Below are 12,435 nucleotides of genomic sequence, written 5' to 3'. Positions count from 1 at the left end.
CCTCCCAGCTCCTAGGGCCCCCCCAGCCTACTCTCTGGTGGGGTGAGGAGCAGAAAAGGCCTTGACTTTGTGTCAGTACTGTTAAGCAATAACAAAAACATCCCTGTTATCAACGCTGCTTCCAGCACACATCCAAAATGGAGCCCCATACCAGCTACTACAAAGAAAATTAACTCTACCCAGCCAAAACCAGCGTGGTCAGATTTGATGTGAAGAATTGTGCTTCCCTGGTTCCTATAATCGTGTCCCTTTTTGGAGGCTGAGGAAACTCAGTTTCACTTAAGCAAACTAGAGAAATATGCTGTAGCTTGTTTCATCAGTCCTCTATTTTTGTTGCAAGTGTAGAAGTAAGTATTTCTAGTAACAAACTGTGGAGAGCTTCAGCAGGAGAGTCTTCAAGTGGCATCATTAAGTTTTGTCACTGCTTCTGAGGGACAGTGTAATATGTCTGATGATGTTTATATTGTTTCCTTTTAATGCAGCACCTGGCTACCTGAAGTTAAATGTCATTGTATGCATCTCCTATTGCTCTGTTGCTCATCCTTAATGATTTTGCTTGTCTTTGAATACATAAACCTTCCTTCCCCCATCCTTCTGCAATTCTTTATGCTGTCTTCAGCTTTTGTACTCATTTACAACACGCTTTGGCAAGAAGTGCTATTTATCCCAAGACATTGAGGCTGTATCTCATATTTGCTTTAAGCTGACACAACTGCAGGTTCTTACTAACTGGGTCAATCCTGCCCTTACTCAGGACAGTGCGTCCCGTGGCCCCTGGCTTACTGGCACTGGTACTCGTGCTGCCACATGGCAAACCAGGTCAGGGAGCGGATCTGCTATGGTGGGGGAGAAGATAGGGCAGATGTCTTCTGATAGGAACAAAACCCCTGAAACTGCGGCTAGAATAGTTTGTCTGGAGTTTGTACAAGGTGACAGTCAGGTCAAGGTGTTGCGTGTAGCTGGTGTTTAAGACTCGATCATTCTTGGTAGGAAGGGAATAGATGTTTTCAGCCTTCAACACATTCTCCTACAGTATTGCTACCATCTGCTCTCTGTGGTCCTCCACAGTTACCTGTCCTTACTCAGTTCTGCATCTCTCTCAAGCTCCTCGTTTGAAAGAGGCTCATTAGCACCCAGCATTTTACCATTTTACTTTCTTGGCGACTTTGTTGTGAAGTCTCCATAGCTTGCAGTTTAGTCTCTAAGGTGTGGGTGTTCTTACGACTGATCTCCTCTGATGTGTCATTTTTCCAAATAAAAGCAGATTAACTTTAGTCCTGTGTATGGTTCCTGTAGCGTAGCTGAAGTGTAGAGTTAATTGAGATATACAGATCCTTAAATTATCCCTGAAATCATTCAAAGAGCGAACTGCTCTGTAACAGCCGATATGAATATGTGAACTTCTGACCTCTTGCTGATCTGAGAGTTCATTGCCTTAAAGGAACAAACAGAAGTGCAGTGAGGTTGACATAGATCCTGCCTGCTCAGTTCTGCCTAAAATGTCTTCTGTAGAGGCTAATATTTGCAGTAGTAGGTATTTAAAAAGTGAAATGCAATGAATCGCTCAGAGGCTATTTCCATAGGATTAGTCATGTAGAAAAAGAGTAGGTGGTCAAGAATTAGTGCTAGCAGAACTAACTCTTGTTCTTTTGCATTGCTAATGATGAACGCTGTCTTCCACCTCACATCACCAGATGATTTCTTTTGAGAGCTCAGTGGCAGGCAGCCACACTTTTCCCGCAGATTCTTTTGACTTGTGCGTTACACTTAGAAAATGGGCAAATGGAAACTCTGGCAGCTGCCTGACTTCCTCTCAAAAATAAAAGGTTCCCTAAATCTCAGCTGGTTCACAGACTTGGTTCAAATGCTTCACATTTGGATTCGTTCCTATAGCTTTCAGACGGCCTATATTATTGAAGAAAATCTGCTTAATATTCCTACAGAGAGTATGTGGAGTGCAGATTACTTGAACTGTTTGCAGCTACTGTAGACATAGAAAGCTGCTTGAAATGGATTGAAGATCTGCTAGTTTTGTATTAGCATTCTGAGGGCCGAGGTGTTTCTTCTGGTAGTTCTCGTGTCAGTATGTGATACGTGTTTATCTGTTGACAAGTCAGCCCCGTACGACAAACAAGAAGCCTGCAGACTCAAATGTCTCCCAAAACTCGGGGATGCACAGGAACAGCTGTATTCTCTTGGGAGCTGTAGACAGACACGTATACTTTAATTTTACCATGAAATATGTTTGGATGCGGTTTTGAGAAAGTATGGATGGCTTGCTGCTGTAGTACTGGGGTATATGCAGAAGAGAGGTTTGCTAGGGATCCAGAGCCTGGGGTAAGTACATGGTAGAGTTTGTGTAGAAGAAGCATATCCTTGCCAGGGATTTGAGCAAACCTTGCTTCATTTCTGTTAAGAAGGAAGTGCAAGAGAATATTACTGCTTAGAGGCTGGAAAAAAGTAATGTGTTTCCTTGTTGCTCCCATGTCTTGAGGAAATTGTTGAATAATGGCTGGATTTTTATCTGGTGTTGTCTTTGTTTTCTACTTCAGCTTTTCTTTAGAAGGATTTTTGTTGTTACAAAACCCCCAATCTGTTCAGGTGTGTGGAGTAGTTTTCTTTGATTCAAGAAAACTCTCTTAAGAACCCCCCAAACCTCAGCACCCAGAAATTATGGGCTAAATGCCACTCTGAAGTATTTTCAGCCACTGGCAGGGAGTTGAATAGATGTTAGCATCCTGTCTAGAGATGTGTGTTGTCTGAAAAGAAACTTAATACAACTTCTACTTGTTCCTGATTGGCTTCAGCAAGTTAAACATTTTTGTCTGCAGTGTTTGTCCAAATCCTTTCTAGGTAACCTGTAATCGGCTGAGAAAATAAAGGCTTCAGTTATCAGGGAGGTAGAATTTACTAAGCTTTAACCACTGTGAATTTCACGTGGTTACATCTAAAATGCGTCACTGCTTGCTATGAAGGGCTTGAAAATAGTACAAAATAAAAGTACTGGGTTTGGCTGTAATTTTAGAGAGTAAACATGAACATTGAAATGAGAGGCTTCCGGAGTGAAGAAAAAGACTTCCTTTAAAAACTTGCATTTAACACTTTTTTTTTTTTTCTACAGGAGTCTTAACATATTTTTTTTTTTAAAATACCGATTCATTGGAAACAGCTGACAAACCTGAGCAGGCCTAGATATACTCTTCAGTGCCTCACAGAAGCTTTGGAGAGTTTTTGGTCAGCGGTGCTGTCCTGGCAAGAAACGTAAAGAGTGCGCTAGAATAGGGCTGGCATCAGATACAGAATCCACCTAGAAATCCTCCTTTTTTTCCCTGGTGGTGTCAGACAGGTGGTGATTCAGCTTCCAAAACAAGCTGCTGCTGGTTTGCAGTGCGAGTAGAATGAATGTGGAACTGCTCCCAGCAGAAAGAAACATTTCTGGGAAGCAAGCTGGAGTATTTCCAAACCAATGTCCCATGGAAGACAAGAAGCATTATTAAAAGAGGCTGAAGGCGCAGTAGGGGAGAAGTGTCATATCTTGACAAGTGCAGCCTGTGGGTGTTGAGCATGGGAGAGAGGTTAAATCACCCTTTCAGATCATATGTGGTGTAATTCATCCTTTTGAGCTATTTATGTCCAATTATCTATTGGCTGCCATAGGATAAATACGGTTTTGTGTTTTTATCTTGAAGTCTGAATACTCTAATGATAACCAAAAGACTGGATTTCTGTCTAGCTTTGTGGCTAGAAAAATTTGCCTGAGTCAGTATGGGATTTCTTGCAGCGCGTGCAACTGTTCTGTTGGAGGTTGGCTTTTCTGAATCAGAATTCATGAGATCTCAAGCTTAAAGCCTCTCACGTCTTGCCCTAACTTCATAAATGCTGAAGAAGTGGGAGTTAGGAGCCCTGCTCTTAAAACCAAAATAAACCACTTTTCTACATATGTTGAGCAAACTTTTGGCTTTCCTCAATTACCTAATGCTAGGGGAGAGCTGATGTTTTTGGCTCCAAGGCAGGTAAAAGTAAAATGTGCCCCGCTTTCACAGTGTGTCTAATTTGAAAAACTTGCAGAGTTGAAAGCGGTTTTGTATGTTAAGACCAAATTCAGCACCTTTCGGGAGCTCTGGAGTGCCCTTATTTTGCTATTAGATGGTCTCTAAATAGAGTAGTCATCTTCTCCCAGGAAGTACTTGCTGGCTTGGTTTTTAATTAAAACCTGGGTTTCAGTCACAACAAACTACAGGATGCCAGGAAATGCTTTAAAATATTCTCTGAACATTGTGTCATGCTTAACAAAGATTTTTACCTTTTTGTAAATAAATAGGGATCTGTACAGTAAGGATTATTCTTTTTTTGTTTGTATGCCTACCAAGGGATTTTCTATAAATAAATTGAAGCATTCATAATCTGTTAAATTCATACCTCAAAGCCACGGTTGTTGTGGTAGGAAGAACTAAAAAGTACAAGATGCAATTTAGTAATTTCATTTTTCCTTCCTCTGCTGTTGAATGTAAAACTGATTCCCGAGCAAGTTTGCTGGGTACCATTCTCCCCAAGAACATAGCTGTGGGTATTATGGGATTAAGGGCCCCTGAATGCATCCTACATCTGCGCGGTGTATGTGCGATGTACTGTTTCAATACAAACCCCTGTAAATCTATCGTTAAGAGTCCTCTGTCTGCCTGTGGTAATTATCATGGTACTCGTGGTGTAAACAGCGTGTCTGAACTCCCATTTTTTTTTTTTTTAGGTAATGCATGAATGCAGAACAAATGCTTGTAATGAAGAGCTTGTGTCTTGAGATGGTGGGGTGATGGGAGGGATGTAGCCAAGTGAGCAGTGGTCCAGAGTCTGGCCATAAGTAGTCTAATGGTTTGTTGTGCCTGCAGAAGGTGAAGTAGGTATTTTTTTTTAGAGGAGACATTTGAAGAATAATAGCAACGAGTTCCCCAAAGGCTTGCTAAGCCCTCCCCAGAGTGAAGAGCAGTCCCAGAGAGTGTGGTGTTATGAATCTCCTTCACGTTTGTGATGGACTGATAACATGCAACCAGAATTAGGAACTGACCTTCTGACGGTGAAGAGATGACACGTGGTAGATGTACAGAGCGAGAGAGGAAGGCATAAGGGAAGCTTGGACAGAGAGCTGGAGTTAATGCTTCTTATAGAAACGCTACAGTTGGCATATCTGGCCAGTGACCTCATGTGTCTTCTGTTTCTCTTCTTGCTTAACTCTCTGAAGAGAATGTAAACTATTATTTTGGTTTTCATCCAGTGCTTGGTTGTCCCATATTGTAGCGTTTAAACAATCTGCTTTACTACCCTTTTCTTAGATGAAGCTCCAGAGATGCTGCCTGACCTACTTTTAACTTAACATGTACTAAAATAGTTGAATTTTACTGCATTGGCAACTTTCCTTTTGCTTAAATAAGGGGGAGGGGATTTTATCCTTAATTAAATACACCACACTAGAGATGTAGAGACAATTGGCATGACCTGGCAGGCAAAATGGGTAAGTCTTGATTGATCTAGTAACAAGTATTCTTTTTATTTTAGTGCTTACACATTTAGTTCATTAACAAGTTTAACAAACTGACATATATAGAGAATTTACTTAAAATGAAGGCTTTGGAGTAGCATATGGGATTGAGTTAAGCTGAAGTTACCTGCGTTAAAAGTGATTATGCTATAATGGAAGTCTAAACATTTCATACAACAAAATTTTTGTTTTGCAGATGGCTTGTTCAATCAGTATATCAGTCAACAAGAATACAAACCTCGCTGGGGGCAGATCATCCCCAAAAGCACTAAAGGTAAGGATGTTTCTTAAGATAGAGCTGGCAGTACATGAGTTACATCTTTTGAGGATATTGAGCAAGAAAATGATGCAAGAAAGCCTCCACTAGGACAGTTGTTCTAGGGACTGGTTTCGTCTATGGAAAAATTTGCATTGGTCTGCAAAGTCAGCAAAGTGCAGCCTTGTTTTTGGTTGAGTAAGGAAAGCTATAGGAACTCTAGTTTTAACTTCGAGGATAGCTAATCAGTTCAGAAATGTATCTCAAGATACAGGTTAAGTGTGAGGGCAGTTGCTGTATGGCTGGATTTAATGCATAGAATAAACTTAAACGTACAGCAAAGAGTGGCAAACAAATACATTATCTTAACAGGGAGTATATTAAATTCAAGGAGTATCTTTTGAAGTCTTTGTCTGTTTCACAGTAAATCTAAATTGCAGAACCTTTTTCCATTGCTTCCTGCCTTGAGAGGAGACTTGTAGTGGCAGCATTGACTACAAAGATCACTGTCTTACAGCAAATGTAGGATTCGAGGTGACAGTCACCAAACATGGAGCACTGTACCCAAACCTCTTGGGAAGGATTATCTAGGAATACAAGCACATTTCTCTTCCAGCAGAATAAGGGTTATCTTTCTAATGTTGCTTCCCATAAATGAAACCTGTCCTGAATGCTTAAGATACCTAAAACGGTTGGAAAGCTGCTTTAATTGGACAGTTGGAATTCCCTTATATGTGAGAATAAGTAATTGGTGCAAGGCTAGCTATGCTGTATCTATGCCGTTACCTCTTTGCTTCCATCCCACGGGTACATGCTCTGTCTTTAGAGTATCTGTTCTCGCTGCTTAGCCTTCAGGCAGCTCTCAGGTGGCGGGAGATGGAAAGGGGGCAAAAGGTTTTATGTGTCCTCACTGCTGGAGACCTGCAAAGGTAGCTCAGACCTCATTTGTGTGGACTGGAGTGCTTCAGGAACTCTCAAGCTCCTTTCTAAGACTGTCAGAATTGCAGTAGAGTACTGTGTTCACCTTAGCTATCTGTATATCTGTCACCAGACAATTCAGTATAAAACTCTACAGTTTTGTAATGCACAGAAGAATACTACCTGGAAAACATTGTGCTAATGCTTGAAGAATGGTAAGTTACTAAGTTGCTCTGCTTCCATATAATATTTAGGCCATACATGAGGTTGTATTTTTGGTTTAAAAATGTTAAAAATTCTCCCTTCCCTCTTTTTAAAGGTGATGGGGAAGACAGCCGACCAGGGATGAGAGGTGGCCATCAGATGGTTATAGATGTTCAGACAGGTGAGTAGTTAAGAAATTTAACAACTGAATTATTTTATCAGATACTTCTCAGATAAATATGCAGATGTATTTGTCTTCAGAGACTGCCTTAACTTTAGGAAAAAGGAGGGGAAAAATTGCACTTTCTAATAGTTGGATTAAATACTCTGCTTTTTTTCTGGAACTATACTCCAACTGCCTGTCCCACCCCCCTTCTTCCCTATTAGTTCTGTGTTACGCCTTAGTCATCATGTTGTCCTAACTAAGAAACTGAGAACCATTGTTTTTAATTTTCTTCCCCTCCTACCCCATCTGAGCAGGAGTTTAAACAAAAGAAGAAAAATTAGGGATGATAATTTCTCTTATCTGCTACATACTATGCTCTTTGGAATAGTGCCCAAGCAATAGATCTGATGTGTTGAAACATTCCTTATATTTTTGGTTGGAGTGGCTTCTAATTTCCACAGTGTGCAAGAAACTGCTGTTAAATATAACTTGTTAGACATTTCTTACAAAAATATTTCCTATAGCAGTTTAAAGAATGGTTCAGCCTCTGTTGCAGAGCCCACAGCAAAAAGAAAGTAGGGGAGATACAGTTCTGGTGATTGTTCTCCGTAGTTTTCTATATCCTTGTCTTGTTTTTATTTAATTGGATTTCTGTGGTATGTCACTCCTTCCTGAAGTAAGAAATGCATCTGCCTGCATCTTGGCTAAGTGAGTGAGTTGTATGAGTAAAAGGATTGTTGTCAGGAAAGAAGATCGGCATGCAAGTAGCAGAGAGGAATACAGGGTGGCAGTGAGAGGGTTGGCAAAAAATTACCATGGCCGTATCTGTTGTGGTCATACGGATGGGGACTGAAGCATGTGACAGGACAGTACCTTCAAGAGTAATTTGCTAAGTCATAGTGAACAAGCAAAAATGCAGCAGTAGCTGCAGTCTTTGGCTTTTACTCAGAGTGTAGTTACTGCTCTAGAGGAAGCACTCGAGTTATTTTGTATACGAAAGCAAACTTTTTTGTTGTTGTTGAAGAGGTTTGAGATTCATTAGAATAAAAAGCCGCTGGAGGATTGCCGGTGTTTGGCTACAAAGGGAGCTGTGGACGCTCTCTAGTGGCCTCAGTGAATAAGTAGACCATGACAGCTTCACAAGCGCGTGGAAGAAACATGAGGCTTGTCAACTTGGAAATGATGGGCCTTCAGACCTCCTGAAAATAATACAGTCATGGTAATGTGAGTCTTCAGTTACGGTTGGCTTTCTTAAATCCTAGTAAGCACGTTATCTCTGCTTTAACTTAAGTTTTCACACTGCTTTAACAAGGCAGTAAAAAGCATCAATATCTTTTTTTTTTTTTTTTTTTTTTTTTTTGACTTGCACAAAACTGGCTGGAGAACATCTACAGAGGTAGAGTCCCAGCATGGGACAACTGGATCTGGCTCTGTTTTGCTAGTTCTTTCCTGCTTCAGCCCTATCCAGTGCTGGTGGCATACCTTCTAAAAGTTTCTCTGGGGGGTCTTCGAGAAGTTGTTCTTATTTTTGTTTCCAGGCCCACTGAGGCTTGTAAAAGCCTAAATGTTTTTGAGATTATCAGTTTTTTTCGTTTAATTTGGTCTATGACAGGCCAGGGGAAGTTTTTGGTGCTGCTTCAAACCAGCTGTTGCTGATTGCTTGAGTTTTCCTTTTTAATATAGGTAGTGTTTAATGAAACTGTGGGATGTTAGCCAGTTAATGTCAGGATGTGTTTTACAGACTGCAGCTGTAAAGCTCCTGCTAACCTTGGGCAAATCTAGTGTTAATAGAAAATGGAGCTGTGGTATACTTCTTCCTTCAAAGACATCCTCCTTTCCTTACCTGTGCACTTATTTGTTTGTGTTCTTTTTTTTCCCAGAAGTCTTTTGTCAACTGAAGAATAAGCTCACTTTGCACTCCTGTTAGAGGGGTGAGGTTCCTCTCAAAAATGAGTATCTTCAGCATTAATCTTTTAGAAATTAAGTGAAATACCAAAATCATGCATATAAGGAGGTTCTGAAGTTTATCACATAGAATAGGTGTTGGAAACCAATTTTAATCTCTTATGTCCAGACCCACTGTAGCTATAACTAAACTAGAAATCATTCAGCTTTTTTTAACCTCAAGGAGATATTAACAAGTTACTACTGACTACACAAATACAAGTTTATTTTTAATAAGTTTTGTAATAGTAATGAGCCTACTGGATGCACATGTGTTAGAACAGAAGATATGTGTTGGTGAGCAGTTGAGTTAAATATCAAGTTTAGTGATAGTGCACTGAGTCACTGAGACTCTGTTTGTGCTCCCAAGTTTCATGTAGAATATAGTTTAACTTGATCAAAACTGCTTTTTAGCATGTTTTATCTTCCAGTTAGGGTAGGCTGAAAGTAACTGCAAAAGCAAAGCTGGCATCTCTGCTGACAGCCAGTAGCTTGTGTTGTAGCTTGTTTCCATTTGATGTTCATGCTCTTAATACCTGCTATAGCAGTGTTATTTTAAGTGTCGTGTTTTTTGTGCTTTGAAAAACTCTTAAGCAGTTTGAAATGAAAATGTAGGCATTTTAGGGTACAGAACTGAGAATGCAGCTGGTATCTTCCTATTAAAAAAATTTGCTAGTTACTGATTCTCATAATGTCTTCCATGCTTTTAGTCACATTAACACTCAGACTGGAATGACTGGCAGAATTAGGAAATTGTTTTTGTTTTGCCTATGTAGAAACATTTAAGAGGTATTGAGGTATTCCCAGTTATAGTTGGAAACCACTATTACATACCGTAAAGCTTTTGACTGTAAATGGAAGACTTAACATTATTTCTGCTTTTTCTTCCAAGGCGCATGTCTTCTGTAGCTCTCCATATGGGAGGTTGGAGGGTTTTATGCTCTTTTCTGCAAGGAAGGGAAAGTATTTGGGTAGTCACACCCAGATGCATAGATTAAAAGTATCTCCAAAACACCAAAAGTGAAAACAACTCCAAAACTACACGAGAACATACTGTGTTAAGTGTGCTAAATGTCAGTCGTGAAATGCTCTGCTGCTATTTCTGTAGGCCCTGGTGAAATATTCAAGCAGTAAAACACAAGCTTGTACTGTGTTCCCAGATGAGTGAAGCCCTAATTCAGTTTTGGATGAGGGTGTAGGCATCTAGCACTCTGCTACCTTGATTAACATTACTTTGATTATGCCCTCTTAGGTCTTTTTATAATTCAGATATGGCATTTTGAAATAGCAATGCTTATCCTGGAAGGAGGTGGGAATGGGTAAGTGGATTGCCAAGTTCAAGTTTTAAGGAATAACATTAGTACTTTAGAGAAATATGTGTACTCTGTTTTTGAGATTTGGTTTATAATTCCATAGTTAAGGTGGAATTAATCTCATCCGCTCTTACAGGGTGGGCACAGTTTAATGTGAACAACAGTGTAGTCCATAAAGCCATATATTTTTTTGTCAACAGTTCTAGGCTATACAGAAATTATTCTATTAAACAAAAGAATCTTTAGTGATATATTCTGTTTCTTTAAATGTTCGTCTTCTATTTCATTTAGATAAAGCCTTCTGAAGATTTCTGATGAGTCTGTTTTAGAAATAATATCTAAGGAACAAGAATGATTTTTTTGTCTGCATTTCTCTTTGGCAAGTGGAACATTTTTTGAAGGAAAATATTAGTGAAATGGTCTTTATTGGTGCATTACCTCTGCGTTACTCACTGAAATGAAACTACTCTGTAATTTTGGTCATATGTTATTTTGGTTTTCCTTTTGTAGAAAGGAATTATGCTTCCTTGATTCTATTAGAAAAGTGAGAGCAAATCTGTAGGTTGGGAACAGTGGGAGATTCAGAGCAGCGGGCACAGTGTGCCCATACTATATGTGGGCAACACAGTGGAACTGATGAGGCTGGTTCAAAAGCAGCATGGAAAGATGAAAAAGATGAAGTGAGAGCAGCAGACCTGAAGAAGGCTGCTGTTTTGCCTGAGGAAAACACTGCTATCCATAAGAGGTTTAAAGACAGGACTTGTGTACAAGATGGAGAGATCTCTGAAACAAAACACAGATGGCTTCTAAGCTCTAAAACACAAACAGCTGCTGAATCCTGGAGGTTACTCAACTTTATGGTGCTGTCACATTTGAGAGGAAGACTGTATGCCTACCCAGACCAGCCATAGTCTGGAAAAATTTGCATCCAGCCACCATCTACACTGAACTGTGATGCAGAAACTGAGTGGTGTGGTAATTAAAGAAAACTTAAGGTCTGGGTTTATAATTGTGCTCTTAAGTGCTCCATACAGAGTAGGCAATGCTGCTTGCAGATAACTAAATCTCTGGTTACTACATAGAGAAGTGTCATCCTTCGTAGAAGGCTTTTGAGATATTGTACACCTGGGTATTTTTACTTCTGAGAGAAGTCTGTCTTAGTTCTAGGCACGCTGATTCTCAAATACACCCTTGTCGAGTTTGGGCTGGTAGCAAATTGGGAGGGCAGCAGCTGATGAACTAGAGAATAGGGCTGTGAGTCAAAGGGACCCTGTTGGGCTCCAAGGAGAGCCTTGTGAGGTTCAGCCAAAGCAGATTCAGAGTCCTGAACTTGGGATTGTAACAGCTGTGTGCAATAGTATAGGCTGGGAACTGACTGCATGGAAAGATTTGCAAGGTGGTAGACAGCTGAATGTGCGTCAGCAATGTGCCCTTGTGGCGATGAAGGCCAGCCTCCTGCTAGTCTGTATCAGCAGTACAGTCAACAGGCTAAGGGGAAGGATGGTGTTCCTCTGTTTGGTGCTTGAGGCTGCATATGGAGTACTGTGCCCAGCTTGGGCTGTCCAGTACAGTAAGTGTTGTGACAATCTGAAAGTAAGCCCAGTGAAGGCCACCAAGGTGGTCAGGGGATGGAGTACGTGATGTATGAGGAGGTGCTTAGGGGGCAGACTTCTTTTGGGGGATGCAGAGGGATAGGATAAAGGGCAGTGGACACATTGCAGCAAGGGAAAAATTCCAATTAGATATTGAGGAGGGAGGAATTGTAATAAAGATGATCAGTCATTGGAGCAGGTGTCCAGATAATCTGAAATAAACATCTGTGGAGATAGTCAAAGTGTGACTGAATACTTCCGCCACAGACAAGTTGCACAGGCAAGTTAGCCACACTGAGTGGTTTGGGACATGACTGATGGACCAGACAGCTTGCAGAGCTCTTTTGGTCCATAGTTCTTCTATATTCTGTGGAGCGCTGTTCTAGCAGGAACATGGAAATACCATTTGACTGAAGTGTTTAGTTAAATTTGTCACCAGGATTGGAATGTATTCATTGTGCCTATTTGTTAGAAGGTGAAAACAGGGATGCTTATGCATACCAAGCATC

General features: G+C 40.5%; 1 protein-coding gene across 6 annotated transcripts in view; it reads left to right on the top strand.

Moving 5' to 3' along the window:
* MKLN1 (muskelin 1) overlaps positions 1 to 12,435 on the top strand; it is a 98,321-nt gene that overhangs the window by 36,605 nt on the left and 49,281 nt on the right. For all 6 annotated transcript variants that reach the window (XM_055712289.1, XM_055712288.1, XM_027798262.2 and 3 more), the window contains 2 exons: positions 5,730 to 5,807; positions 7,027 to 7,092. In XM_055712289.1, coding sequence (XP_055568264.1) covers positions 5,730 to 5,807; positions 7,027 to 7,092 — 144 coding nt within the window. The remainder of the gene's footprint in view (positions 1 to 5,729; positions 5,808 to 7,026; positions 7,093 to 12,435) is intronic.

The sequence above is a fragment of the Falco cherrug genome, chromosome 5 (assembly GCF_023634085.1).
Source record: "Falco cherrug isolate bFalChe1 chromosome 5, bFalChe1.pri, whole genome shotgun sequence".
Lineage (NCBI taxonomy): Eukaryota > Metazoa > Chordata > Aves > Falconiformes > Falconidae > Falco > Falco cherrug.
Note: the sequence above shows the minus strand (reverse complement) of the source record. Positions and strands in the feature narration are given on the sequence as shown.